A 23,113-nucleotide genomic window follows, 5' to 3' on the forward strand; every position below is an offset into this window, starting at 1 on the left:
GAACAAACACTGAAGCGCTGAAGTTACTGCAGCTCAGCTGTGGATAGCATCTTGCTAAACTTATTATGAAGTCATTGCCTTAATTCAAGTGCCCTTATCATTAAGTGCTGTTGTGAGGACCTTCAAATTATCCTGTATTCAAGATCAAAGGACTCAAGTTTTTTGGTCACACAAAGTCTGAAGGGCTTTCTAAACAAATGGGAAATACATTTTCTCTTCCTTCTTTTTCTTTTCATCAGAGTGATGATATAAACAAGATCTCAAAGGCGGCTAAAATAATGGAGCGGATGGTGAATCAGAACACATTTGATGACATTGCACAAGGTACGGCCCTGCTGAGGGGTGCTTGTGACTCAAGCCAGAAGTCCTGCAGATGTCTGGCCACAGCCATAGCAAGGAAGGCTAGGCTAGGCTAGGAAATGGTAGGGTAGGGTAGGGTAGGGTAGGGTAGGGTGGAATAGGGTAGAATAGAGTTGAGTAGAGTAGAGTAGAGTAGAATAGCATAGCATAGCATAGCGTAGAATAGAATAGAATAGAGTAGAATAGAATAGAATACAATAGAGCAGAGCTAAAATGGGCATGGCTAGGAACGTGTTGACTCACACAAGAAAAACAGTACAGCAGACCATGGGTCTGCAAAGGGCATGTCCAGTGAGCCCTCCCCTGAGGTGGCTGGGAACAACAGGTCTGCTCAGCATTGCCCTCCCTGAGGCACTTCTCTCCCTCAGCATATTCTTCCCTCCTGGCTGCAGCTGCTGATGACAGCAGCCAGTGCCAAGCAGCTCTTGGCTGGCATACAGGTCCCAGCCATGGTGGCATACTCAGTATTGATGTTATTTTCCAAGAGGTTTGCTTGCTCTGCTCAGCTCCCTTCTGAAAGGCAATATCTAGCTCTGTGAATGGCCTGCAATCACTCTTTGCTCTGGACTTGTACTTTCTTTATCATCCTTTGTCTACTTTTGGGTCTTTTTTTTCTTTTTTTTGTGGGACAACTTGGTGCTTGGTTTAATGCATTTACAGGTCTTAGGTGCTGTTTTCAGGACTGAGTTTCTATACTAAAAATCGGGTTGCGCAGAGGCTGTGAGGATAACAGCATTTTTTAAAGCTTCCCAGGCACAGCACAGATTTATTTCATATTTATAAACTAGAACTTTTCCTTGGGCTTTTTGGTTTTTGTTTTGGTTTAGATTTTAAGTATTTTGAGGATGCCTCGGATGAATACAGAGACCAACAAGGAACTCTCCTCCCACTCTGGAAGTTCCAGTTTGACAAAACCAAGAGACTTGCAGTTACTGCCCTCTCCTGGTAAGTCTCTTTATTACAACTTTCGGCTGCGAGGGGCGGAATTGGATGTCACAGCGCCTTATCGGGCAGGGCTATTTTTTCTGGGAACATCGTTTTGAATAATTACAATCAGCTGCTTTGGCAGCACCTAGACATTCCTGGTACTTCTGGATGCGAAGCACCTTGTGTAAAGCTGAGTATGCCAGACTTGTGCCATTCAGCAAAAGCTGAGGGCGCAACAGTCTCTGTGCGGCGTGAGAGCAAAGTGGGTGCAGGTAGCAGAGCATAGAAGAGTCCCTTTCTGGGAAAGCTGAGATAGACATAGAATCATAGAATGATAGAATCATAGAATGGCCTAGGCTGGAAGGGACCTTAGAGATCATTTTTAATCCAGCCTGCATGTTATATCTTTGGATAATATACTGTCAGAATCAGTCCTGAAAAGACCAAGGAAAGAGAAAGGATAGTGACTGTACTTTTGACAAGTGTCATCACAGAAGAACTGAAGCAGCAGGAAGGGAAATGCAAACATTGCATGTGCTAGAGAGATAGCACCATAGACTCTAGGATGCTGAGGCACTGATACCAGGTAAGAACTTTATACATGATTGATATTCAGTTGCTGCCCAGATGGCAGGAACATGTGTACTGGGATCTTACACAGTTCATGTTAGTAGGCATTTGCCCTGCAGAATACTTTTGCATATTTATTCATGCTCAGTCCAGAAACCAATAACAGATATTTTCAAATCAACTGTTGGTTTTTTTTTCTGAGGTGTTATTGTCCTGGTTATTACCATTTTAAAAATGAGTGCTTTTAGTTTTTAGCATGCTTGATCCTCCTTAGAACTGGCTCAGTTCATGCCTGAGCATGAGGCATACGTAGTCTGCTCCTGCCTTGTGCTCCCTGCAGTTAGGCCTCCTCTCATTTGTTTGTGGGCTGATGTGAAGACATCTGTGCCTTGCCAAAGATGATCTCTGAAGACACAAAGCAGGACTTCAGTCTTTCATCCTTTCAAGCCACTGCAGTAATTATACTTTAGTAGAGTACTAAGGATGCACTTGTGTGACTAAAAAATAACACTAAAATGAGATCTATATTTGGGAGAAAAGGCACCTTTTATAGGTAGTTTATGCTGCTGTTATTCTTGTCTCAAGGAAATGATAGCAGAAAGGTGGTCCTGAAATTGTAAGATTGACACCAAATTGCCATGTAATAAGTTTTTCTAATTTAGTTTTTATTCTTACATTGTTGGCACTGATGGTGAATTTAGTGGTTAGAGCAAGAGCATTGTGATGCCTAGATACTAGCCCAAGTGAAAAAGGAGAAATTAAGAGATAAATGGGTTTATTTTGTCAATTCAAAGTAGCAAGTCAGAGAAAACACTCATTAGATAGTTTTCACACACATTCATTTCACAGAATTGCTACCTGCTGGTTGTACTGTGTGAGCTCAGGGTCAGCAGTAGTACTGACCTTTGTTCCATGTAACTGTCCTCTATGGTAACTGTCCACATAGAGAAGAAGTTGTAAAGGTAGATTTTTTTTTAATAAATGGACTTTAGAAGACATAGTAGATGGCTATTTGCTCATAATTGGTATGCCTCAGCAAATATACTATTCTGTGAGAGTTATTATGAATTCATGACCTGATATCTGGCTGTTGAAGCATCCCTCATTATTTAGTAACAGGTAGGGAAAGGAAGTTTATTGGATATTATTGTGTTGCGGTTCAGAAAATTCTTTGTTCTTGCTCCTGAAAGACAGAGTCCAGCACACTCCTGCATTTTTCCTTTCCTCAAAGACATCATTTTTAAAACTAAACTTTCCATGATTATGAAACTGATAAGCCAAGAAGTGTTGGAAATTGACATCATGTCTGTCTGTGCCCTTTTAATCGTTTTCGCCTACTGCTGTGGTCTTCTGATTTTCCATTTTTTTATGCATTTTGAGTCTGGAAGAATTACTCAAACACAAACTTTACTAGCACATATGTTCAAAGGGTCAAGCCCTCAAACCGTATGCAGTCCTGTGAGAATGGACTCTGATATTAAAGTGTGAAACGCTGTGCGCTTCTGTGGAACTGTATGGTTACTAATAAATGCAATCTTATGTGTGTTTTCTCATTACAGGAATCCAAAGTACAAGGACCTATTTGCAGTGGGGTATGGCTCTTGTAAGTAACAAATGCAAAAGAATCATTGAGAGATTTAAAATATTAAACAGGTGCACTGAGATCAAATCATATAATACTCTGGGGTATGGATTGCTTCTGATAGCAAGGACTCACTTGATTTCAAAGCAGTACACAGAGATTTAACTCAAGATAGAGATTAGGCCTTTACGTTCCATGACATAAACATTCAGAAATGCGTAGGCATAGGCAGCACCACTCTTGAAGCACCACTTGATCCTTTTAATCTTACTTGATGGGCTCTGTTCCTGTCCTAACAATTGCTGAAAGACCAGATATGTTATGTTTCACCAGAAGCTAATCATGAGAGCCTTCTCTAATTGTAAACTCATTTCTTGTTAGGAGAGCCCTTCAGGGGAGTCTCAGAGGGTAAATTCTCCATTAGGGCACATCAGGCCTGAGCATGAAAATGCACTTTCCCTGCTATAGCGTCTGGGATTGGACATGGAATAATTTTGAGTAGCAGTGAACATAAAGTTCAGGGGTTGCTGTGTTACTTCCGTATTCAGGAAATGGAAAAGAATTCTAACAATGTCTCACCTTTCGTGTTGTTGTTTTGCTGTGTGCATTACATCTACCTGCTTAGTTTATATACTTCATTTTTATTTAACAACATGGGAATTCAGATAAACCACCTTGCATTTCCCTCTGTTCAGTATCTTTTATTGCTCACAGACACACTGACTGCTATATTCTGAATTCTTCTCTTCACATCTCCCCCTTTACTCCTGTGTAAATGGGATAGTAATGTTGCTGTGAATAAACAGCTGTGAATAACCCTTTTTTTCTTTCTCTGACTGCTGCTTTCTAGCTCTACCTGTAGGCTGAGGAATCTGAGGCTGTTCAGCCTGGAGAAGAGGAGATTAAGGGGAGACCTTATGGCTCTCTACAGCTACTTGAAAGAAGGTTGTAAAGAGGTGGGGGCTGGTCTGTTCTCCCTAGTGGCAAGAGGAAATGGCCTTAAGTAGAGCCAGGGGAGGTTCAGGTTGGATGTTAGGAAGAAAGTGTTGTCAGGCATTGAAACAGGCTGCCCAGGGAGGTGGTTGAGTCACCATCCCTGGAGGTGTTTAACAGAAGGGTAGATGTTACCTTGAAGGACATGGTTTAGTGGTGTTCATAGGGCTAGGAAAAGGTTGGACTCGATGATCTTGAAGATCTCTTTGAGAAGAAACTGTTCTATGATTCTATGATTCTATAATTGTAAGTGCTGACTATTATGAATAGCTTTTCAGATTGGGGACAGCATTCTGGTAGTTGCCCCCAAGGTCCACTGCTTCCCAGACAGATTCCAAAAGGTAGGAGACCAGTTGTGAGACAAGTTTTCCTGGGGTCTTTCTCACCCAGTAGAGTTGGCTCCTCAGTGTTGTCTTCTCAGCAGGCCACTCAATAATTTTTTCATATGCCCTATGAAAGTGCTTTGGGACTCACCGGAACTCTACTCTTCTCCAGTGTCAGTAGCTGGTGTAGAGTCACATTGCCGGCTTTCTCATGTAGTGAACAGTGACCTTAAAGCCTCAGTTTTACCTCAGATGAGTGTTGTTAATTAACAAGGGAATGCAGAAAAATTACTGAAATTCTGAACTCTTTTAATTCTCTACTGCCTTTTCCTCAGCACTTGTGAAGATTACAGCAGTATTCCAACTGCACAGCTCCAGGACATCTGCTCCTTGCAAAGATCTCCCCACAGGTTTTACCATTAACTCTGACACAAAGCAGAGAGGGGCCAAGAACAGTATTGCAAAGGCAGCAGAGCCTTCTCTTTGCTGCGAGAGTAGGAGAGACTGCAGAACAGTTGGACAACAGTCATTAGATTTGTGAGAAGGACTGAGTGTTTTAACACAGTTTGTGCCCCCACTGTCTCTAGCAGGAAAGTTGTCCTTCTTCCCTGAGTATTAGTATTTTATTTAGTTAAGTAAAAGCTGACTCTTCAGTAGGGCACTAATAACTCTCCATCTGGCTTGAAATAAAGATCAGTGCTACAGGTAACCAGTGTTTGAGAATTGCAGATAGTGTGACTAGGCACTAAAGTTTTTACCCCAAATACCCTAACCCTAGGAATTCTTTGTGGAGGACAGAGAGTGGGGAAGATGAAGAAAAGATCTTACCATTAGCTACGTCTTTGCCCACCAGCCATTTCAGTTAATCTGTATGTGCTTGCAAATTACAGTGGACATTTTTGCTAGTGTTTTTTATGCTGATAATGTTAGAATCTGTTGTGAATATTTGGAGCTACCAAGGCAAGGCATTTGGTTTTTATTTTAAGGGAACACATTTTTCTTGAATGAATGCTGAAGGCTCTTAGCTGTAGTAAAGTGGCTAATGAAATTCATTGTTGAGAAATATAGTGCATGTGGCATAAAAAGTTTAGCACTGTTCTTCAAGGAGATTGCTGTTATTCAGGAAAGTGATCTTGAAGTCATTCAAGTACATGTTTCTTTTCAAACACTTAGTAGTGCCTAGCAATAGTCTAAAAGGCAAAACAAAAAATTGTGAGAATTACTATGAAAGAAGAAATCCACAAAACTTGTGGAAACAATGGAAACAAAATAGAAAACTGCATATAAAGCAGCAGTAGGAACAGCAGTAGAAAACTAAAAGAGAACAAAACAAGATCTGTGATGAACTGACTTCTTGATCACTGTGTGCAGTTCTGGCTGTCAACTCTGAAGAGGAATATGTTAAACTGTGGAAGGGTTGGAAAAGGTCCAGAAAAGGGAAACAAAGATAAACAGAAGTCTATGTAATGACTTCAGATCAAAGAGGATAAACAGACTAGGACTTTTACAACAGACAAGGGAATTGATATGAATCTGTAGAATCCTGAGCAGCATGGGAAAAGGGAAAAGGGGTGAAATATTCGTTATTGCCTGTAATACAAGAATGAGAGAGACCTTATGAAATTATTGAGTAGCAGGACTAAGACAATTTTAAAACAGAATAATAATGAAAGAATAGAATACATAATGAAATTGGGAAATTTTCTTACTTTGTGATCTAATGGACAGAATTACACATGAATTCAAAAAGATTAGATAAATCCATGGAAGGCCAGTTTTCTGCTTAAAGGACAAACCATCTGATTCAGTAAGTTCGTAACTGCGAGTTGCTGAAAGCTCGGAGTACATACAAGAGGATAGACCTGTATTTGCTGAAGTTCTCACAGTATTTAAGCAGTTGTTACTCTGTAGATAAGGTACTTAACTACAGGGGCCTTCGATGTGGTCCCAAATAGTCATTCTTAGTACTTTTCTGTGCTCTGACAATGCAACCATGTGGGTCTTCATACTAGTAAGGATTTCTTCTTCTTGCAATATTGCAACATTGTCCTTCTATCTTAAAATGACATTTTTGTCTTGAAGTTCTCTCCATCTGAGCCCAGGAAATGTTCCTCTTAGTTTGCCAAGAAGCCTAAATTGGCCTGAGAATCCCTTTAATTCAGCAGACAGCAGCTATTCTAAAGAGCAGATTAGGATCAGCCTTTGCAAAAGAGAGCATGATGAGAAGCGCTCTTGATGTTCCTTGCCTTGTACATCACAGCAAAATCTTACTGTACTCACAATCCCTGTGCTCAGAGAGTGTAAGAATTGGGCAGTGCCTTCTTACTGCCCTGCCACCCAGACACAGGAAAAATACAAGCTCACAGATGGTAATCTCTCCACTTAGCCTGTTCAGACAGTAATCCTAAATTGTTACACTAAGCAAGATGCTGATGTGTGCTTTCTGGGTTGAGCAGAAGTATTTGTTGTGTTATTCTGCCAGAGTCAATTGTGCCATACATAGATGCAGAGGATGGCAGATCCTAAGTCAGTGCCTTGTCATTTAAGTGGGCAGAAGACTTCTTATCTGATTTTTCCACCTGATGCAAATGCATAGTTCACTTCAGCTAACAGCTAGGAGCTGGTTCTCTGCCCTAACCTTCCCCTTTAGTCAGCAGCAAGAGATCAGCACTTTTAGAGGCCATCCACCCTACTCTAAACCTAGTGTCCGAGAAAGGAGCTAAGTAGCCCTCTGGACAGGGTAGTCTCTCCCCGTAGGCTGTAAGCTAAGCCTAGGCAGATCACCTAGCCTAGATGTCTGTCTCTTAGATGGCTGCAGTGAGGTGAGATGAACCTTGGACAGAGGAAATAATCCTGGAGTTACACAGGGGCTGGAGTAGAGCCAGAAAAAGAACTCACATCTTTGGGTCTGCAGTGGCCATACTTGCATCACCAGTCTTTTGTGCAGCATGCATTTGGCAGTACTGCCAAGATCCAAGTAACACATTTGTCCTACTGCCCAAAATATACTTTGTGGAACAAAAGGTCCATTGTTTTCTGAGGGTCCATTTCACACTAGCATGGTGTTCTTTACAAAGAGGGCCTTAGCCTTTCCCTTGCTTTTGTATCCTATTTCTGGAGTTTTCACTAGTGATTTCTTTGGATGAAGTTTCTGATGCTAATGGCGTTTCTTTGGCATGAGAGTCTCTTCTGAACAAGGAAATATTGTCATCGTAATTTGCAATTCAGAATCTATGCTGCCTGGCTGGAATTAATTTTTATTCCCATCAGGAGGAGCTGTCTTTCTGTTTTTGTTTTTGCGTAAATGAGATTGCTGGGCTTCTGGCTAGACTGACAGCCTGCAGTGCAGGGTTCAAAGAGAATGACGGGTGTTGGGCTTGTGTTCTGCTTTGCTGATGGGAGCACCGTGAACACAAGCTCGGGTCTTAGCAATCACCTCAGTTAATGTTCCAGAAGCAAGTGTGTTCCTGACAGCCTTCAGAGACGGCTTTTTATGTGCAGCTCCATCTGTCAGCACATGAGTTGAATAGGGAAAAGCAGTGTCTGTATGGCCAGTGTATTTCATCCTACTGTTTCTTTGCACTGTTTCTTTGTTCAGTTACAAGGATGGATGAGGAGTATGAACTCACACCCAAGGCACTGGCAATCTGAGGTATCTGGCAAAGGTATCTACTCACTTCATCACAGTGCTAGGTCTGAAATGGGACCTCACGTACACAGAAGTAGATCATATAAAGATACCTATACTGCTCTAGCTTTCTTGTGTAAAATCAGCATGAGCAATGCTAGTACAGGGTCCTTGTACTGGTAAGACTGCATCCAAAGTAAGCACTGTTACAACTCTGTGACTGTGCTAAATTGCTGTAAGATCTGGGCCGGAGTTTTCGCAGAGATGAGCTGGTATGTAGTAGAGTTTGTGAGGCTCCTTGGTGCTGAGGAGTCATGATTGAACACTGGGACCATGGGCCAGCTCTTGTTGCACTCTTCTGCAGCATAGTGTCAGGGTGCCAGGGAGACTAGATGTACTTACTGGACAGTCTAGTATTTTCCCATTTCTCAGATACGCTGCCCAATGAACATGGACAGTCTTCCATTTCCTGCCCTCCACTGACTGAGGCTGATGAGCGGCGATTGCATTAAATGGGACGTACTAAGGGTGCTTCAGAGGGAACAGAGAGGAGAGAGTGAGCCGAGTGCCTTTAATGACAAGATACTATTGCAACTTCCTGATCATCCCTGTGCTTCATAGCCATTGCTTTCTCTGCTGGAGGTCTCATCCGTCAGCCCTTATGCCACTCTTCAGATCAGTTCAATCTGTTCATCCTCAGTGCTCCATGTAGTGGTAAGACAAGGGGTAATGGCTTTAAACTGAAAGAAAGTAGATTTAGATTAGATGTAAGGAAGAAGTTCTCCACTGTGAGGACAACAGGGCTGGATCCCATCCTACCTTCAGATGCTGGCTGGAGGATTTTTCTTAAAAGCTGGAGCAAAGTGTGTCTTTTAGCATGATATAATTAGTTTCCTCATCAAAACTCCATTTGATGGTGAGTCTTTCACCTCCCTGCTGTGCTATTCTAACTTGGAATGACCCATCCCCAGGTAAATGGTATTTCAAGGCTGAATATGTCTAACTGCTGTTCCCTTGGCAGCAAGCTTAGAAGCCTTTCCAGCAAGTCCCTTCTCCATAACTGGTGTAAGTGCCCACATGCCTTGATGAAGACATGTCTAATTTTTCTTTTGTAGGCTGGAGTCTTCAAACCATACTCAAGATTTGTTTTCCCTCTACTATGTTCTTTCAGTGAACTTTCTCTTGTCTTTCTCCAATATACCCACATTCTTCTTGAGTACAAATGCCATAACCAGCCATATTCACTTAGTTTCTCTGTTATGCATGCCACCCTCAGTTGTGTCATCTTCAGGATCTCTCAGCTAACATTTTATGTCATGATATAGATTAGACTAAAAGTATTAACCAGTGCTAGATGAAGAACTGATGCCTGGGAATCTGCCCAAGAAACTATATCTGGTTTTTTTTTCCTTTCTGTTTACAGTTCTACTTTAGTTGTCAGTAGTGCACCAGTTTTTAATCTAGCTAGTATGTGCTATGCTAATTCCATGTCATGTAAGTTTTTAAATCAAGTATTATGATGTACTTAACTTAAAGCCAAAGGAATACATGGATATGTTCTTGTTAGCACGGTTATTTCATTGGTCATCCTGACAAGAGGAATGTCATCTTTGACAAGGCATTTATGCTCATCATAGGTCTGGGGATCTAAGTAATAGACGAGCTCATTCAGCAATGAAAGAATCTCACTGCATACAAGTAAGGTCTGTGATCACTAATTCATGTTCACTACTTGTTAGAAGTCATAATGCTTTATCTGATTTTGAAATGTAGATAAATCCTTCAAGTCTTCTATGAGATCTCAGTCAAATTATGGAAATAATGATTTACAGAGACCAGCTCTCAGAAACTCATAGATACATCATAAATGGTAGAAAGTAGAAATGAAAAGAATTTCAAAATATCATTAGTCCATCTCCATGCAGGATAGTACTTTATTTAAAACATGGGGTTGAGGCCTAAACTTAGTCCACTTGATGAAGATTGCATGCAGTGTAATTCCTGGTACAGCTGAGAGCAAAGTCCTGTAGATTATAGCAGTCCCTGTGGTAAGGGCAGAAATGTGTGTTTGAGAGGGAGAACCCTAAAAGCCTGAAAACTCTGATTTAACAGTCTAGGTTGTGGGCTGAAGGAGAGTCAGTGTTAGAAATTGCACCAGGTGTTTATTTGTGAGTAATTTTCTTCTCTGCAATGGTATATTTAAAGGCTGTAATGCAGCATGCGGAAGACAGTCAGGATTGGATTTACAGTAACAAGCTGCTATTAAATTTGGTATTTTCTGATGAATGACTGAGGAGCTTTAAGTAAAAGTACTAAGAGGATTGAACACTACTTAGCAAAATCAGTTCTCTGAACCAGCTCACAGAAAGCCTCTTCCACGTGGCTTTGGAGATGCTTATATATTTAAATTATGTTCCCAGAACAAGCAGAGAAAACTTCTGGGAGTGAAGTTACCTACTAATCTTCCTCTAAGCTATGTGGTTTTATTTTTATGTTGCTAATAGAGATTGAAGATCATGTCAGAGAGAGGAAAAGCATTTTAGATTGCTTAGATGAAATTCCTTGTCTTGCATAAGGCTGTGTGCACATCTGATTCATGTGAGGGGACTGCACTGGAGAGGATGGAGCTTGCATCTCCTTGGTCACACAATGGCCTGAGTGCTGCCCTGGGTTAGCCTTTTGAAACCCCACAGTAAAGCTATCGGAGCTTCCTGAGTGCAATACTACAAAAGGCTCGTAGAGATTCATGTGGTCCACACGCTCGAAAGAGAAGTTCATACTGCGGTTTGGATTCAGTTTGCTCTTTAGCTACATTTATATGAAGTACGAAAATGCTATCACAGTTCCCACCTTTGGAAGAATATCTCCATGTCTGCTCAGAGGCATGTGCCCAGCACTGATCTGAAGTTGACAAAATTAAATAGGTTTTCAATGGTAAAAGACGCAAGAGGTTTACTCTGACTTTTTGATAACAGGTTTGAGAACTGCATTGCACCAACATGGCACCTGAGTGTCCTTTTAGTTGTGAATGTATGGTTTATTTTCATTTTGGATATTTGTACTGTGAATTGAAAAACTGTTACCTTTTGTGAATGCTAGTGATTCTAGTTACTAATGGTAGTTGATATAAGAGTAATATCTAACTGTCAGCAGTGAATTTATGTTGAGAAAAAAGAGACAATCACAGAGTCAAAACATAATGGTTACCTAGTTGCCAGTGAATTTAATTGGTTTTATTTGTTATATCAGGCAGACTGAAAGCCCACTAAGTAATGAGTAAAGAAGTTGCTACTGTAAGAGAATATTACAATACAGAAAACAAGCCTCAACAAAATAAGCACAGAGATAAAAATAAAAGAGAGTATGTTGGTCTTATTTGTGAATTGTGGACGAACATTTATATGGACACTGAATACCTCCGCAGTCAAAAAGGAAGACTCTGAAGGACATAGGCCTGCTCTGTATTTATAAGTGCTGTTTGTGCTATGTGATTTTTTAATAGCTGTAAGGAGTTTTCCATGACTACATTGTATTAATTAAAAGAGGCTGCGGGGATAAAAAGCCAGGAAATAAAATGTAGCCCTTGAGGCAAGCGTATCAAAAGTCATTAATAACTAGGTCTAACGCTAATCTACATTTTCATCCATGAAGAAGAAATAAACAGAATATCATTGCTGATAAAATGTTTGGTGAGACACATATCTGGGAAGTGGTAGGAAATGAAACAATCAGATCAAAGAGTGATTTAGATGCCTTTGTATCACAGTACAAGGCATCACTTTGTGTTAAGTGTGCAAGAATACGTTCAAAGAAATTCAAGCTATGCAACCATACAGGGGGGAGGATGACTGAGGAGTGATGATTTAAAAAAAAAGAGGTTGTGATGAAACCCAAACAGTGTACTGCATCAGAGATCTTTGAGTGTATAGGGAAGGGGGTTGCAAAGGAACTGAGAGCCTTAAAGAACCTTTTTTATTTAGTGCTGGAATGACCACCCTGGAAAGACAAGCTAACCACTGGTGATGTGCCAAGGAGAAGTGTAATGAACTAGGAAAGGTTCAAAAGGGAATGAAAGAATCATCTAAGAACAGGATGACTGACCTGGGAAACAAATTCAAGGAATTTGTTTTGTTCAGCTTGTCAAAGAAAAACTTATTAGGTAGTTGGGTTGTGGTCTGTTAACTCCCTATATTGGGAAAGCAGATCGTGTAACAAAGGGATCTTTAATCTGCCAGACAAATGATATAACAAGATTAAAGAAAAGATGGAGCTATATGAATTCAGGCCAGACAAAGTGTGGCTTTTTAATAGCTGACGGGTAATTGAGAACAATTAATTTTGACGTGTGATAAATTCTGTATCTCTAGAAAATTTAAAATGTGGAAATTTTAAAGAGGTGATATTTGTCTCTAGGTTTTAGTGAGTTGCAGCCATATTTTTTTCATCTAAACCAAGATTTAATGCAGAAAAATCTTATGTTTTTTATATTTTATATTCTTCAGGAGTCTGATTTATTCACTCATCTAATATTTTTAGAGGCTACTCACTGCACTGTCTTGTGTTGGAGCTTTAAAGTGCATTTGCAAAATATCTGTATCCTTCTCCATGGTCTGACAGTTTTTGAAAAACCTCCCTAGTGGAATCAGTGTTAGAAATGTAAGCCATCATACATCCGTTTTATTGAGATAACTAATTGTGGTCGATTAAACATAATTACACTGAAAATTACAACACTTTAAAATCTGTTTTCCAAATACCAAATATCTCTTACCACATACATAGGCTCTGGGAATGTAAAATTGACAGTACCTATTATACTGTCAACTCTGTTAGTAAATATAACCTAATAAGTATAATACATTAAGTGAATCATATGAAAGATTAATTTCATTTGGTTACTTAAATACTGACTTGTAATTTAAATTCTGTAAGCTTTGCCTATATTTTCCTAGCTTTAACCTTTTAATCCATTCAAATTTAAATCAGCTCATGACATCATCTTTTGCTATAGCATTTTGTTAAGCATGAAATAGTAAAGTTCTCTGTTGATCTGTTTGGGGAAAAGGATGTATTAACAGATTTTATGGAGCCTGAGTTTCAAAGGAGCTGCTCAGCCGTACTGTTGTGTCTCCAGTGCACTGCAGGCCATTAACTTCAACCCACTTAGCTCTCTGCCTAGCCCAATTAGTTTGATTAGTGCATTTTTACCCACAGGACACTAAACATTTGTGTGCCATGGAGTCTTACCTGTTTGGTAAAGCCAATCAGATGGCTTCCTTTTCTCAGCTTTGTCCCTGGAAACATACATTTCACTCACTGTGCAAATTCTTTTTTTAGCATTAGCACAACAGAAACCAAGCACAGGTGGGTTAACTCTCTTTGCTACCAATATTAATGTGATGGTCCCATAAGAAAAATCTGCTAAAAGACTTTCCACCTGTCTATACTGAGAGAACCTTGTCTTAACAGAAGATAATCAGCAGATACCAAGAACAGGCAAAACAATCCTACACAATCTTTTAAACCCATCATTTTATGCTCTATTGAAGGTTTCGTTTTCTGAAATACAGATATTCTTATGCCCATGTTCTATAAGCCAAACACTATTTGGTTTTGTATTTCCCTTTTCCTCTGAATACTAAGGTTACATTACCATCATATCTTGACTTTTCCATAGCAGAAGTCCTGAAAGCAAGCCTACCTCTCACACTCTAGTTCAAGTAGCAAAAATATTGTCAGGATCCTGAAAGCTGTAGTAAGTTCTTCTGGCCCTGGCCACCCTCATCGGCATTACTTCTCAAGAGTAATGGAACATGCCTTGGCTGCCGAGGCTCCGACACCGCTGGCGGCATTACCATACTTGAGTATCAGCTCTCATCATGCAACCAACCCCAACATATACTCTCCTCTTCCAGTAACCCAATGTTAAAAAACCAGAAAGTAAAGTCTGGATAAAACACAAGCCAACATTGCTTAGCCATAATGTATTTACTTGGGCCAGATACTTAATTATTTCTCTGTATTAACTTGTACTTCAAAGGGCTTGATTTTCTTCTGGTTGCTTTGTTTTTCATTGCTAAAACCTTGATATGGGCTACAAAGCAGATTTCCTAATCTGAGTGCCTTGAATTCTACCAGAGATAACGGTAGCAAGGCTGAAGATTTGGCCTTGATTTAACTCTTTGCATTAGGACTTCAAGGATGAAGTGCACTGACATGGTTAGGTTCACAAAGGATAAGAATTTTGTAAAATCCTTTTACCTGGCAATAATCCAGATTTATATGGCCCTTTCTTCAGAGGAATTCCGGAGTTTCTATGCATGGGAAGACTCTTAGCCATCATAGTCCTCTACAAGTACATCAGGGCTAATAAATGCCAAGGAGACATAAGAGCTATTTAAGGCTAGTGCAAGCACATGTATTAGTTCAAGGAAGTTTGGTATGCTATGGATTTACTCTGACTGCCTGCCAGGAAAAGGCTCTGGATCCAGTGACCTGAGAGGTCTTTCAATTTCCTCTGTTTCTTAGATGCAAATATGGTTGTGAAATCAGCCACAGAGATAAGGAATGCCACTGACTCCCTAAGTTTTATTTATCGTCTGATGCATACTTTCCTGTGGTTAACCAGCTCAGTACTATTAAAGCTCAAAAGTTTTAAAATCCTTGGTAGGAAGACAGAGCTATTGTTAATCTGTCCTGATTGCAGGAATGCAGTCTCTGCAGTGGGGTGTTGCTGTTAAAAAACTCGATGATCGTACAACTAATTTGCATAGAATTCTGTTGTGATTTTTTTAAAGTTAACTGTTGCAGGCTTAGATATTATAGGGTAATCTGAATTTTTCAGTTGCATTCAGAGTCTTTCAATCTAAGGAGGCACTTAAACTGTGAATCCCTGTGAGTAGTCTGTAATTTGGCAAGCAGTTCCCTGGGTGTAAAAGAGAGGGGGATTTTGTACATTGAGGGAGTTGCCGTAGAAAACATCCTTTTTTTTCTGTCCTGTGACATGCGAGAGGCTGCAGGAATTCTTAATGAGCATGTTACTGTGTGGCTGAGATGTAGTGAAAATACCATCTTGAAATAAATTTGATGTCTTTTAGCTGTAACGTTTAAGTATCCTCAAACATACTGCTTCACTTAGTTTGTTTGGGTTAGGCTACCTTATATTGTGACAGTGCTTTTGTGTCTGTGCACTGTCTCCTCTAACTCGGGGAAAATGTCCTTGTCTGTGATAAAAATAGTGTATTTTAAATTGTTTTGAATGCAGCATAAATGTTTGTGATGTCTTCAGCAGAAAGCTATTTGACATGTGAAAGTGAGAAAACAGGAAGAGCTAGAAGTAGAAAAGGAAATACTAATAAGCATTTGGGAGTTCATATTTCAGGGAACAGTGAAAATTTCTTTAGTAGTTAAGAAATTTTTCCCTGAGAGTAGTATGGTATTGCCAAGTCTGATCATTCAGAGATCACAAGGCAAGCTCTTAAAATCATGAGATTATTACAAACAATAAAACTTAACTTCTTTGTATTTGCCTGCTGTGCTTTCATATTGGAATCTGTTTGATGTTTTAAAAGTTTCTCTTATTGCTGTGAGTGCTAGCAATGTTTTGTTATGAAACAAGGCAAAAGCAGAATTTGTGTTTACATAATGAAGCCTCAGCTTAGGAAAAAACTCACCTGCTATTGCTGTCTGTAAGATGCTTTGCACAATTCTCTAAGCAATGTCCCTTCATGAAGTTAGAGGCAGTGGTCCCCAATAAATAGACTTCTAGGTCCTGAGAAAAATCCCAATGGGTTCATGGTTATGCAAATCTGATGACTTGCAACTTCTGCCACTTCACATCTTGTGTGAGACCAGCTCACAGCTCCACTCTGATCCCTGGAATACAATAGGAAGTCATAGGTAAGTCACAGGTCTGATCCAGCTTTGCTAGTTTGATGCCCCTTGCTGTTCATTGGCTTCCTTTAAAGCATTTTAGTTTATCTGTAATCATTAGATTGCTGTAAATTTCCAAACTTGTGTTCCCCCTGGAAATAATTAAGTTTTGCAAAGGGAAGTTTGAAAAACATTTTGAGATTTGCAGAAGAGTTTTCAAGATTTCCAGCCAAACCCCAAACCCCACTGGGATCTCTCATACTTTAAAGGCATCAGAGCTTAACTACTTCTTATATGTCTCTTGTACTGCAGGATCTCTGACAGGCTCTAATCCTTCCAGACTTCACAGCATGCTCTGAAAATTGCAATTTCTTTTCTTCTTTGAAACAAATTCTTATCATTTCTTGCATATGGTATTACAGCTGATGGTATGTAGTCCCAGCCTGAATACTAAGACCGTAATGCTGTTTCTCGAGTTGTGCTACCGTGTATAAATGAATTTAACTGGACTCTCAAGATAGGTGCCAACAAATGGAAATCTTAATTAGCTCACAAATGACAGTCAGTTGGGACCATGTTCTATGCTGACCACCAGCTGATTCGCATTTTAACAGTTGTTGTTTTCCCAATTCTATTATTTCTTAAATCACCAGTTGTCTCCAAGTGTCACTAGGTGCCATTTGCACTTTTTCTTTTACTTGGCACATTTATTTATGTAACTGCAGAATTAGTTAAAAGAAAGGAGGGAATGTGACTTCCAGCTGAAGTGCAAAAAGAAATTGTCATTTTGGTCAAAGAGCAGCAGAGCAGGATTCTGAAAACCATACTTAATGACCGAGATAACTGGACAATGAAAGCTTACTGTCAGAGAGGATGATTACCACACCTTACTGGTATTTTCTGTTTTGGGTAGAAGAGGGCAATCACGCAATATCTAAAACACTGCTAGTCTGTATTCTGATTTAATGCCTAGTTTTACTTGTGTGTCTGTCTATGGCATTATATCTAGTTTCTGTTCACATAAACAAGATCAGAATCAGCCCACTGTTTTCACTGGGAAGGTATTTAATGATGTCTGCATTACAGCATAAGGTTTTTCTGTGTTTTTTGGAAGGAACTGTAGATTATCACATTGGTTTTATTTCAGTGTTTGTCTGTTGCAGTGTTGATTTCATGCAAAAGTCAAAGTATCAAGTTAAAGGATGTTATAAAATCAGGCTGGACTGGGCCTCCAGAAGTCATTTCTCTGTATCAGAACAGGCTTAATTCTGCCTCATGGCATCTGACAGATGTGTGGCACTTTTAATACCAGTGTCTTAAAGCTCAAGAGCATGAGGGCTTTTATCTCCTCTTAAGCAGCTTGTCCCAGCATTGTCAGACTCACTTGCTGGAAAACAGACCTGCAAGACTGCACCTGTCATTCCTTGCCAGAGGGTTTGTTATGTCTCCAAATCCAAAATTGAGAAGTAAAGGAACAGAACTGGACTGGAAACCAGATGAGGGATTTCCCACTTCAGCCAGGTTGACAAGCAAAGACACATCCTTCCTAGAGGATATTCTCCTTTCCTATGCCTGTGCTGCCTTATGGCAGCAGGGACCTTTTAATTCCTGGTGTGAATGTGCATGCAGAGGGCCTGAAGCTCATCACAGACTATGCCTTACTGATGTCCCTCTCTCTGGAGAAAGACTTCTGCAAGGGAACATCTCCCCAAAATAGGGTTCTATGGCATGAAAAAATCCACAGAGAAACATGCTTGGATTTATGACTGGTCATGTATTTTGCTCCTTGTTGGGAGATTTTTAAAGGACACTGAGAATCAAGGAAGCAGAGTTCCTTCCCACTCTGAGTCCTATCACCACAAAACCTCTGGGGATTCTCCCAGGGTACTGGGAGCAGGATACTGTTGTTTGCTGTGTAGAGACAGAGCAGAACAGAACACCCAAGGTATCCGCTGGAAGCTATGTCACCTACTGTCAATCAGCTGTCTAAAGACTGGATCTATGGGAATGCTGGCTTTGTACAGGCAGAGTTGCTGGTGGAGGCATTTGGTGTAGTACCACATGTGTTAATGTTGTCTGGCATTACCTCTGTACTATAAATATCCTTACTGGATAGTGGCACAGCATTAATTCTTGGGTGTTTTCACACCAATTTTCCTTGCTTTTTCTAATCAAATATTTACAAACAATCCTGCTGTGCTCTCTGGCATCATGAGGCAGCTCTCTGAAGGAAACCATTAATTTTCTGCTCTACAGCATCATCTGATTAGATGCTTTGTGGAGGAAAAAACTGATATGAAAGCGTAGAAATGAAAACAGCAATACTCCTGCCAAGCACTGTAGCCTGTTGCTACGTGTTGCTTTCATTCATCAGCCAGTTCTATTCATTTTTCTGAAGCGATGCTAGTGAATGAATCTCATCAGAGAACTACACAGACTATGAAGCAGTGCTTGCCTTCCTTGCTGTCTTCTCTCTGTGCCCCTGCTCCCAACACCAGATGTCAGGTTTCTACTGTTCATTTGAAGCCCTTTCTGCTCCCACTATGGTAAAGAAACCAACGAGAATATCCCACCCTCCTCCAGGCCAGACATGAGTTGCAGGAAGAGTTGAAGTAGAAATACTTACGGGTTGGGTGACCTGTATTGCACTTCTTTCATCAGAGCTAATTTATAGTTGCCCTTTGCCTTCCAGCCTGTGCTGCAGTTATCTGCTTGTTGTTTTAGACTCACTTCAGAGCCAGCGGATGTGACAACTCTTCCACAGTGACCTGGGAGTGAGATAGGGCAGGATCTCTGCTTGTCTGTTTTAGTTACTTAAATAGTCTCCATTGCTGTAGTGTCTGAGTTCTTTTCTGCCTTGACTGTCTTCCCAGATGAGATCAGGCAATACTGCTTCTATTCTTGCTGATAAAGTAATCAAGCCAAGGGACCCACAGGAGGCAGGACATCCCTCAGGGTAGTTCTAGAAACAGAAGGCTCTATTCCAGCACTTCCCACAGAGGGGCAGTAACTCTAGAGGCATTTTTTTCAGAGAGGTTATTCAACCTGGAGGGCTTCTTCAGACTTATGCCAGTCATTCCGTCTTGGAGAGCCCTCAGCTTGTCCCAATAATTCCCTGCTACTGTCTGTATTTGACTGACTCGTATCCAAAGAGCTGGGATACCAGACATCTTTAAAGACCTAGCATTTAAGAGCTGCTAATTATATATGAGTATTGCATGCATGCAATATCACCATCAGTACCCTGATATGACAGTACCATTTAAAGTGATTGGATTTCCAGCCAGCTCAGCAGGCACAGGGTCACTGGAGTTAGAACACAAGTGAGGGAAGGAAAAACAGCAGAAAAAGGGATCAGCATTTTTAGCAGCAGCCCATGTCTAGATTGTTTTGTGTCGGACATGAAACTGGACTTGAAAATATTCTCCTATCTTAATGTACACTCTGAGATATAAAACTTCTAGCTAAATCTGGAAGAGCAGAAATGTGTCTTAGGAGGTCTGACATGGGATGTTTTATGCATTTACATACTAGAGGGTAGCAGGAGGAAGGAGGTGCTACTTCTGTGTATGATGCTGGTGAGACCTTTACGGGAGTGTAGTATCCAGCTATTAACAGTTCAGTCTTCAAAATGGGTTACATTGAAAAAAAGTTCAGAAACAAGTCATAGTATGACTTATGTGTGGAAAGTCTCCCTTACAGTGAAATCCTTAAACAACTCAACATAGAATTGTGAGGTGCTTCGGGTTGGAAGGGACCTGAAATATCATCATCTAGTTCCAGCGTCACTGCCATGAGCATAAACACCTTCCACTAGATTAGGTTGCTTAAAGTCCCATCCAACTTGGCCTTGAACACTTCCAGGGAGGGGGCTTCCACATCTCCTCTGGGCAACCTGTGCCAGTGTCTCACCACCCTCACAGAAATCTAGATTTGCCCTGTTTCAGTTTAAAGCCATTACCCCTTGTCCTGTCATCATACTGCCTGATGAAGAGTCCCTCCTGATCTTTCCTGTAGACCCCCTTCAGGCGCTGGGAGGCCACTATAAGGTCTCCTTGGAGCCTTCTCTTCTCCAGGCTGAACAGCCCCGACTCTCTCAGTGCCCTTGTAAGAGAGATGATCCAACACCCTGATCATCTTTGTGGCCTCCTTTGGTCCAGCAGGTCCATGTCCTTCTATGTTGAGGGCCCCCGAGCTGAACACAGCACTGCAAGTAGGAGTCTCAGAAGAGCAAAGCAGAGGGGCATAATCACCTCTTTCAAACTTATAGCCACTGTCCTTGTTGTTGCAGCCCAGGATGCAACTGGCTTTCTGGGCTGCAAGCACACATTACTGACTCACATTCAGTTTTTCATCCTCCAACAACCCCAAGTCCTCTGCAGGGCTGCTCCCAATCCACTCGTTGCATGGCCTGTGTTTGTGCTTGGGACTGCCCCAACCCAGGTGCAGGACTTTGCACTTGGCCTCACTGAACTCCATGAGGTTGGCTTGGGCCCATGTGTCCAGCCTGTCCAGGTCTCTCTGGATGACATCCCTTCCCTCCAGTGTCTTGGCTGCACCACACAGCTTAGTGTCATTGGCAAACTTGCTGAGGGTTCAGTCAAGCTTAGTTTATTAAGGAGAAGTTCAAGTGATGACTTTATTACTGTCCAGTGCTTACATGAAGGAAAAAAAAGAGAAATCTTACAGAATTCTTTCATCTTACTTTTTATCTATAAAAAAATCTAGCAACTGGAAGTAGAATTCAGAGATTTCAGAAAGCTGGAAATCAATTGAATTTTTAATGGTGGAAGTAATTAAGCATAGGAACAATTACAGCATTTGTTAATCACAATTATCTCTTTTGGCCTTAGAATTTATAAATCTGTGTTGGGCTCATTCCATCATTAATTCTAGCAATATGTAAGTTACTTTGTAAGCTCCTGAAGTTAGATAGCTTGTCATTATTCCTTGGGCAGAATGGTACAAAGAAACTGTATAAGGCCCCCTTAAAGACTTTTCCTTCAAAGACTTTTCTGTCTTTTGTTCTGGAGATGAATGAGGATCATTTTTCAACAGAGCAGATCAGTAAAAACCTGAAGGAAATCTATCTAATTTAATGTTTTCATTAGAGTTGAAACTCGTGAGACATCCAAACCCTTATTAGCTTAACTTTAGTTTCTTGCTGCTGCAAAACAAAAACACATATACTTAAATATAACATTTTTCTCTGCTGATCCCCACTCTAGGCAACTCAGTCATAGTTTTGAATTCTTCTCTTCATGCTTGGTAATATTTGCTAGGCTGCCAAACTGTCAGATTTCATATCCAGGAATATTTGGATGCTAGCCTCCACTGACTCATATTATAGGCCCCTTTAGGTAAAGATTCTGTCAGGAATACTTTATAATTGTGGCCAATGAAGAAAAAGGGCAGACCAAATTTTCAGGTTTTAGCAACTTCTAACACCAGAACAGCATAAAAACACCTCTGCACTTTTGTGATGGGTTTTTGGTTGCTTGGTTTTTTGGTCATGTGTTTAATTACTCTCAGTGCTGCAAGTTTTGTTTTCAAGGATATAATTTTGCTGTAATACATGCGAGGGAGGTTATAAGTGAGTTTTAGGATATTGTGGGATGAAATCGAATAGAGATGGTAGGAAAAATCATTCAGGGCTGCTTAAATCTCTGTATCAGTAAAGAATCTAAGTGTTGAATCATGTAATTAGCTTTGAGTTTTCATCAACTCCTTTACACGTCATTTTCCCTGGCTATAGGATAAGGAGAATACAATTTCCTGTGTGAAGAACTTGAGGCTTACTCTGTGTCTAGGACTGGGTAATCTAGGCATAATTATTTTTTTTAAACAATCACACTGGATTTAGATCATTGCTAAATTTTAACAAGTGTCTCCTGTTGGAAGGAGTCTCACCTGCCATCAAAGAAAGGCAGCAGCTATTGCTCCAACAGCTATTGCCAGCTCATTCGGTCTCAAGTTATTTTCATCAGATTTCTCAAGGTATAAGAGAGCAGACTAGGGTTCTTTGGCTTTCTCTAGCTCCTCTCAACAAGTGGTGCTTGATGAAGTGATTTCCAGAAATGCATAGGAGATCTTCGTAGGGAGCGTCATGGTTTAACTCCAGCTGACAAATAAGCACTACGCAACCCCTCACTCACTTGTGGTGGGATGGGAGAGAGAACCAGAAGAGAGTTTGACCAGAGGATTGAAAGCTATCACTTTGTGGCCATATGCATTGCAAACCAGCTTTATTTGAGACAAACAGATATAAAAGTTACTTCTGTTTTGATTTTTTTTGAAAACTAATAATTCTTCTCTGAAATCTACTTTTAGTAGCTCTGAAAACACACTTATACGGAGCCCCAGTCATAAGCTTCATGTATCAACTTGACGTGTACAGCATTTCATGCACTAAAAATAAAAGCAAGACAAAAACCCCCCACAAATTACTGTGAGAAGAATGGAGTATCTGATGTATATTCCAGCCTTATACAAAGAGGAATGCTGAAAGATACTGTCCAGATTTAATGATTGGTAGCTGATTGCACAGAGGAATGCGAAGAGGACCTTTAGGCACCTGGGAGATGACTAGCTACATATTAGTAGGGGCCGAGTTAGTATTCTAGGAGAAATATCACTGAGTTTATGCCCTGTTTTTCTATGCTTCATTCAGCATTTAGAATTATAGAATCTTTAAGGTTGGAGAAGACCTCTAAGATCATCTGGTCCAACTATCTGTGCAACACTACCATGACCACTAAACTATGTCTCGAAGGGCCATGTCTGTGTGTGCCACATCTACACTTCCAGGGATGATGACTCCACCACTTCCTGGGCAGCCTGTTCCAATGGCTCACACTC

General features: G+C 40.6%; 1 protein-coding gene across 1 annotated transcript in view; it reads left to right on the forward strand.

Moving 5' to 3' along the window:
• Positions 1 to 239: 239 nt before the first annotated feature.
• The window catches only part of DNAI1 (dynein, axonemal, intermediate chain 1), a gene marked incomplete at both ends in the record, with an annotated part of 68,144 nt that continues 45,270 nt past the window's right edge, over positions 240 to 23,113 (forward strand). The window contains 3 exons of the mRNA XM_009878316.1: positions 240 to 324; positions 1,188 to 1,305; positions 3,417 to 3,460. Coding sequence (XP_009876618.1) covers positions 240 to 324; positions 1,188 to 1,305; positions 3,417 to 3,460 — 247 coding nt within the window. The remainder of the gene's footprint in view (positions 325 to 1,187; positions 1,306 to 3,416; positions 3,461 to 23,113) is intronic.

Source organism: Apaloderma vittatum, unplaced genomic scaffold, assembly GCF_000703405.1.
Source record: "Apaloderma vittatum isolate BGI_N311 unplaced genomic scaffold, ASM70340v1 scaffold1381, whole genome shotgun sequence".
Taxonomy (NCBI): domain Eukaryota; kingdom Metazoa; phylum Chordata; class Aves; order Trogoniformes; family Trogonidae; genus Apaloderma; species Apaloderma vittatum.